General features: G+C 36.0%; 1 protein-coding gene across 3 annotated transcripts in view; it reads right to left on the bottom strand.

Moving 5' to 3' along the window:
* APC (APC regulator of WNT signaling pathway) overlaps window positions 1-7,099 on the bottom strand; it is a 61,444-nt gene extending 54,345 nt beyond the window's left edge. For all 3 annotated transcript variants that reach the window (XM_035888464.1, XM_009648679.2, XM_035888465.1), the window contains exon 1: window positions 6,948-7,099. In XM_035888464.1, the coding sequence (XP_035744357.1) occupies window positions 6,948-7,082 (135 nt within the window). In that variant the 5' untranslated portion in view covers window positions 7,083-7,099. The remainder of the gene's footprint in view (window positions 1-6,947) is intronic.
* Between the last annotated feature and the right edge of the window lie 1,057 nt (window positions 7,100-8,156).

Raw genomic sequence — 8,156 nt, 5'->3', positions numbered from 1 at the left:
GCTTTTCCTAAACATTTTTCTCTTAAAAAGTGGCATCGCACCTGCCACCTTCCATAAATTGCATGCTAAGGCCATTTCAAATACAGAATACAGATCTTGATCTTTGTCTGACAATCACAAGCAGTTCTTACAACCAGAAGGACCTAAACATGTAAAGAATCTTGCAGGAAAATGACATGTATACACACAAATTTGGTCAGCAATGTAAAGGTCTGTCTGGTGGAAGAGAAAAAAAATAGTAATTGCTGAATTTTCTTCAGTTTGAATTCTACTGTTTGACAATGTACCATTACATTTAACAGACAGCAAATAAAGGAAGATACGTAAGTCAGCAAGTGGAAACAGGCTGGCAAAGTACCTGAGGGGCCATGGGGTACCTAACAGGAAAGCTCTCTCAAGTAGCAAGGTTGACCTGGTGTGGATTATACAGGAGAGAAGCTTTGACTAAGAAGCCATACTCGCTGAACAGCTGCAAGGCGGGAACCTACCATAGGGGAACTTCAGAATCCACGAACAAGAAGTTACTGACTGACAAACTGATACAGACTTTTGACAGAAGGGAAACAATTTGCATGACTACAATTTTAAGTATCCAGATCTCATCATCACTCCAGTAAATGATTTCTCCTCTTTCTTAGGCTGTAGTCTTCTCTTTCTTTAAAGCCAAAGAGGTCACACCTCAATCTTCCCAACTGCTGAAGAGGGTGGAACAGGTTATACCTTACAGTTGACAATTTCATAGTCAAGTTGCTTTCAAACACTTGGGTGAATGTAATTTATTTTTGACATTTCACTGTATCTGTTTCATCCCTTTGTTCTGAAAGTTCTATTGTTGACACTTAAATTTGAGACAGGGCCACTGAGATGAGCTCTGTATAGTAGGGAAATATCCCTAAGCTCCATATGAGCAATTACGGTGGAGGGTATCACAACACTGGTCTTGGTTCATGAAGAAACTATAAGCCACTATGTTATATCTGACTTGACCTCTTAGCAGAAATAACAGCATGCCAGCTAACTCAGATCACTTGGAAATCAGATTTCCAGTGACAGTTCTGGAAATGATGTTAATACTACTACAATGTGTAACAGGATGCACAAAGACATGCCTTAATCATACTAAATTCAAGATTCAAATACTAACTTCTTAAGCTATAGCACGGTTTGCTTATGATGTGTAGCCTATTCACTAATAACAATTCCAGATCAAATATATCTCTGTTAACATAAGCATTTCTCTTCTGTGTACTGAATGCTTTGCTTTCATAGCTTACCATAATTTTTCAATTATTTTTTTATGCCATTTTACTGTGTGTGATGCCAACTAAAAGCCTTGTCACCAAACATAAAAGGAAAAAGGCAAGGTCAAGCTAAAAACGCTCTCTCTTTCCACAGAGATGGGAAAGTCCTGTTACCTGACACAGTAAGTATCCCCAGCAAGATGTATGATTTCTGGTGCCTTAGAAGAAAAACTGGTTTTAGATTTTTGAAGATGGGATTGCAAACATGGGTATCCGTTGTATTTACCATATACTTGAGGAACCTCATAAACAGATAGATACACACTACATACATATATACCACACAACAAAATTGTTAAGCTGTATGTGTCAGAGGCCTCTGTGAACACATTATGCTTCCAACTCTAATTTGGAAGTATGTGGCTTACCATGATACAGTGAAATAAAAATTCTTGTGCCAGTTACAAAAAAAAGTCTTAGTGCCTTCTGTATGTTACAATGAGGTTCATTAAACACTGATGATCAGAGACAGCAGATCAGAATAAAGTAGGTTTTCAAGGTTAAACATCAAGAAATGGTGGCTAAGCATGTATGACCGTAACATTGGTGAGTTAAAAGAAAATGGGATCACCTGCTTGCCTAATCAAGGAGACGTGATAAAAGTAGTCAAATATTCCAAAATGGAGAATCCCTCAGCAGCCATTTTAAAGCAAACCTTAAAACTTGGGCAAAAGGGGACAAAATAGGATCTGAAATCTTATGTCACTACACATGTAAACTTCTAAAAAAAAGGTGTGATTCAGCCACTGGCATACCTGATGTAAAGGATTAGCAATTTCCTCCCCCCCCAACTCTTATGGCTTAAAGATCACAAAATGCTACTTCCATACAAGGCTGAGAAAAAGTTTGTGTTCAAAAAGTGTAACAGAGTGTCAAAACATTGCAAGGCAGTTAGTTTCTGGAACATTATGAACATTAATCTTCTGTTTTTATAAACAAATGTATGCTAACAATCTCCAAGCTGGAAGCAGTATATTTTTCAGATGCCCTCTTTTTAATGAAACAAAAAAGCTACTGGAACTGTTGTTAACTTGCTAGTCAGTCCGCTATTTCTGCTAAGGATTTGTGCATTCATCCCTTTAAATAGTCATAAAAAGATATGATAGGAAGTTGCATTTGCAGGTAAAATAAAATACAACTTAATTGTATTTAATTATAAAATCACAGTCAGTTCTAATACAATATAGGCTTTATCATATTCTCACAATTCCATCATCACAGGAACAAGATGAAAGAACAGGCACTATGACATCTTCTTTAGCATGCTTTTTACCTTTAATTCTGCTAATTTGAGTATGAGTCGATCAACCTCACAAGGTATGCACAACTCTGCAATAAATGTGGAATATTGTATTCCATAGGCTTAAAATTCCTTTTGCATCCACATTACATTATCTTAGCTTAACTTTGTACAAACACATTCAAAATCAAAATCCTCAAGTATCTTAGCACTTGGGTTTTTTTATTTAGTCAAAATCCATTCCAATCCAGCATAATAGCATCACAAGGTTTATTACCTTGCTGTCTAATTAGTGGAAGAAACTCACAAACACCATCCATGTCAAAAATAAAACATTCTTTGTACCCACGCTGGACATCATAGTAACTCGTTCTCTAGGACTTTTTCTTTTAAACCTGAATTCCTTAATACGAACAAATAAGCCAAAACAAAAAAAAATCCACAGAAAATTATTAAAACTAAAATATTTACATGAGGACAATGATCTGCCAAAAATCCAGCCTCCACAGAAAAAAAACTGGAAAAAAAAGCACACGAATAAGCAGGTCACGATTTTCTGAGAACAAGAGTTTAACCACTGCCTTGCTTCTTTACTGTGTACGTTTAGCTGGTTAGAATATTTCTCAAAAAAAATTCAAGAAATCTGACTCAGTTCTACTGACAGTCTATTTTATTATTGATAAGTGTGGACACAATACAGAGGACGTTAAATAAGCGGGAAAATCATATGTAGAATATAATGTCAAGTGTACTATATAAACTACATATAGTATATAGTACATATATAAAGATGCCCACAGAGCATCATCTATTATAAAGATAGCTTTCCTACACAAAATTAACATGTGTTACTCATTTACTGTAAAATCAAGTACTCAGAGATTGAGTATGGAAATCAAGCACGACGTTCTTTTGCTACTTCTTGAGTACATGAAGTTAAATTACACATACCTATTTCCCCCACAGATTTTACACGTGGAAAAACGCTGATATGAATTAGCTACGACATAAAAAAAAAAAAAGCCATCCTCAACAGAAAAACACTTGTCTTTTACAAGAACCAGTTATGAGATTCTTCGTTTGCAACATATGTCTCAAAAATTGAAGTATTTTTCTAAGAAAAAGCCTCCTACATTTACATGCACGAAGTAGTATAGCTGACACTGGACTGCTTTTTGCCTCTTCATGAATTTTACAGATTTTGAATGCAAATAAAACTATGTTCATTTTTTTTCTAAATTTGTCCATAGTCTGTGTCTTATGCAGTTACTGTTACTACCTACATCTAGACAGTGAAACCATTTTTCTTCATTTTTGGGCCAGCCTCATTATTTCATTGACCACCAAACAGCATATTTGTTGATTTAGAGAGAGCATTTTATCATACCCAATTGCTGTATTTCATCTGACAGTAAGCCAATAGTAACAAATGAATTTCCCAAGTTAGTCATAATACTCTAAGGGATTTCTTTTGTTTGAACAGTTAATCCCTACAAGAACACAAATTAAAAAACAAAGTGGACACTGTTTTACTAATCATTTTGGCATGCCTGTTATCACATTTATCTTTCTTCACCCATCATGTTGTTTTCTGGTCAGCAAATGTACAGTTTTCTCTTTTAAATATGAAATTTAGCTTTAAACACGGAGCATTTCAGACATCGTTCTTATATAGGTCAGTAGTAGTTTATAATAAATACATGAGCAAGATGAGCTCATGTTAAGCTTTTAATTCCAGTATGATTACCTTACATTTCTGAAATGGAGTGACTATAAAGATGAGGCACACTTACACAACATTTTAACACTACTACTTCCAAAATCAATTTCTTTAAAAATACAATATTGCCTTTAAAATGCCCTTCCTAACTATTGCCTTTCACAACCAATGAAAGAATAAAAGGCCAAAGAGGAGACACAAGCAAACACATTAACAGATCAAAGAATCACCGTGAGATGTTTCTGCACTACCCCACAGATCAAAATTCATGGCGCGAGAACAGCAAAGTTTGCCACAGAACCACAGCTTGTTTTCCCCACTGCTGCTCCCCTTCTCCCACTAAGACTTGGGATTTCACTTGGCGGGAGGGGCTGCTAGGGCTCGGTGACACTTACGTGCTCCAAAAGGATCGAGTTTTTTCCAAAGTATTTTGAGTTTTAACTGCTTATACAGCAGCCAAAGGGCTTTCAATCTCCACTTCTCCAGTTCTTCTAATTACTTTTCTTGTAATTACCCCTAATTATGGCACTGGAAGCATACAAACCATGCAGTTTCTTTCAGTAGAACAAAGCCACCGCATACTTTCTTGAAAAGCTTGCAAAACTAAAATTATCTCCTTACTAAAGAGAATCCTGCAATGATCCCCATCAAATTTCACCCACAGACTCCAGTCAGACTCCAAGATCATCCCCATACCATCCTTCAGGTTCAAGTCAAGTCAAAACTAGGTTTTGACCCTTTCCAAACACATCTGAAGAAACAAGGGAAAGAAACAGCTTCCTGGTTCAGGTGCAGGAGCAAGCACTCCCGAGGAACGCAGTTGAGTAGGATTTCTTCATAGAATATGGATTTAAAAAAAAAATAAATCAAATTAATCTGAACAATCCCCACCCATCCCCCAAAATGAAAAGAAACATATTGAGTTTGATACTTGAGTTGGAGATTTTTAGGATAAATTCCTTAGATCTATAATGGCATTTCAGGAGAGAAAAATTGCAACATTTACTCTGAACATGCTCATAAGCACTCATCTGTGGAGTGTGAGAGGCACTTTCTGTTTGGTGGTCTGCCAAGTTTGATGTAAGGACAGAAAGCTGTTCCGCATCCCAAATTAATGCCCCAGAGACCAGCGTATACAGCTGGTCTGTCTCTAGGTCAGTGGAAATTTAATTATCTGTACAAAAGCTAGAAAAGAAAAAAAGAAAAAAAGGAAAAAAAAAGAAAAAAGAAAAAATAACTATGGGGACAAAAAAGGGAAAAAAAAGACCTTTTTACTCTTCCTTTTTCAAACTGTGAGGAAGATCATCTTCCCTGTTCTTCCCTCTATTATTTTACACTGCAATGACAGGGAAAAGAGGGGAGTTACTGACAAATCTGTTGTATTACTTTAAGAAAAATGGTATCAACAACAGAAGTAGCTTTCAGATACATAACTGAGCAAAAAACCAAATTTTTTTTCCACAGCCGCGAATGCCAACCACTGTTTCAAGTAGCTGGTGTAAAGGACTGTAATTTCATTTCAATTTAGGTAGCAGAGACATTTCTGTTTTACACTGCAATGCAAGGATTAAATGTATCTGAAAAATTTGTGCTTCTTTCAAGTGTTGTAACTAGTTGACAGTGCTTCAGAACAGAGAAAATTTCTCTCCTTACAGTGAGTATGTAGGTCACAACTTACATGCTGGAGGAGAAGCAAGTTAAGTTCAAAGTATTTTTAATTGCTATATTCATCAGATTACCATACTTAAAAAATAAATACTAGTTATAAAGGAACAGTAAATCTGTGATATGAATATCAGAAAGTAAGGAGATAGACATACAAATGTTGTTTGATATTTAGAATATGCCTACGCTATACAGGAGTATATTAAGAGATACCAGCTATTTCTGAGCTGTATTAACTGAGGTACCAAGAGCAGACTGGTTTTGCTGGCTGTTAGCAAAAAGCAGCAGGATTTGTCAGCTTAGGAAGAACACTACATTAACGCACCTGTAATGACTGTGAAATTCAGCCCTGGTCAGAGTCATGGATCACACAGACGCAGCTGTGTACGTATCTTTCTACTGATCAAAATCCATCTAAATACCAGCTGAGCCAGTGTTCCTCTTGGATAGGTGGCTCTGAAGGCCTACACCTAACCAATAAACACCAGGTGGACGGATCTGGGTGAAATTAAGTATGAATCTTGCCTTTGGGAAAGGCTGCAGAACTTGTGGTCTTATTTTAAAATGAACTTTCCTTTTTGGAATGTTAAATATAGTAATTGTAGTAAACCCCAAAATTTTTAAACTTACCTTAAACCACTGAAAACCTCCAGTCTCTCCCATACTTTCAAGAGCTGAACAATACTTGCTTTGTCAAACTATGTCAGCAGACTGGACTTGCTGCTCCTAAGTACAGCAGTGCTAAAATGGTGGTGCTTACCACGACATACCAGTAAAGAAGCTATGAAAACTGGAAGCTCTTTCTAAAAAACTGTTTTGAAATACTTCAATTGTCTAATTAAAAAAAATAATAATAAATGTCTTCACTAAGTAGATTTGATAGTTTTTTTCCCTTACAGAGTCTGGAAAAGGACTTCTGTAGGAATCTAAAAGCACAAAAAACTTGCTGAGCAACTTGCAGTCCATGACACAAAAGGCAGTAACAGAAACACAGATGCATACAGGCACAGAGCTGCAATACCTTCATATTAGATGCCTCAGTTTCCAGTTTTGTTAGGTGATTTGAGTTATCCTCTAGCTCTTGCCGAAGGTTGGAGTTCTCCATCTTTAATGCCTCAACTTGCTTTAACAACTGATCATAGGAAGCTGCAGCCATCCTGGGCTACCCTCAGCCCTAAAAAAAGTAAGAGAAAATATTAAACATAAACATTTTAGAAAAAAACCCCAAATTTATCTAACCACAAAATTATTTCTCTCTCTTCCCCATTTACCACTCATCTAAACATTTAATTTAAATCCACTAACCCAAACTATTAATGCCTGGAAATAACGCCAGTGCGAAGACTTTTTTTCAGAGGGCTTCCATTTGATACACATGATTAAGCAAATGAAAAAAGTTCATTAGCAACTGTATTAGGTATTAAGGGAAGCCAGAATACACGGAAGAAAATCATGGCATCATACGAAAGCATCCTTACTGTTCACATTTTAGTTCTAACACTGAGAAACTATGCAGATAATAGACCATATTTAATCATTTTTGGATACACAACAAGCACTGCCAACCACATCTCAAAGATGCTGACTGCCTACTTATTTTATGAAATGAAAGACAGTCACAGATGGTCAAAATTCCTACGAATAGCACACAGTACAGGAGACATTGTATGAAAGGCGAACAGTAAACATTGAGGAATTTTAAAAGAAAAAAAAAAGCGTCAAATGTAGTAGTAATCAAGTCTCTTGTAAAAATACCCTCCAAGGTGTTAAGATTAAAACAGATAGATGTACAAAATTCCAACATAAGAAGTGGTCATATTGCACAGTAGAATAAAAAGATGAAAAAAGGCTATTCCTGGTATCAGGATATCCCATGCTATTTTGGGTAATATTAACACAGTCCTGCCACACCATGACAATTATTCAGCCATTACAAAGGAGAAAGAAACAAATACTCCAATTTAAATTATAAAATTCAAATTGTTTCCCACTTTCCAAACCAAAAGCCATCAAAGTTGTTCATCTAACAATACAAGTTAACTAAAACATGGCTAACCATGTTTGAAGCTCTTTACAGTTGAAGCTATCAATTTCTTATTCATCAGCCATTCAAGAGAGTAAAAGGAAGCCTAGTTCTTCATATGCACACAAGTTACCCTTCCAATGTCATTGCAAGAATTTCCTAAGTATGCAGCCTGCATCTCAAAGTTAAAAAATGTAAAAGGCTTAT

Source organism: Egretta garzetta, unplaced genomic scaffold (genome assembly GCF_000687185.1).
Source record: "Egretta garzetta isolate BGI_Z169 unplaced genomic scaffold, ASM68718v1 scaffold271, whole genome shotgun sequence".
Taxonomy (NCBI): domain Eukaryota; kingdom Metazoa; phylum Chordata; class Aves; order Pelecaniformes; family Ardeidae; genus Egretta; species Egretta garzetta.
This window is presented reverse-complemented; position numbering and strand designations above follow the sequence as displayed.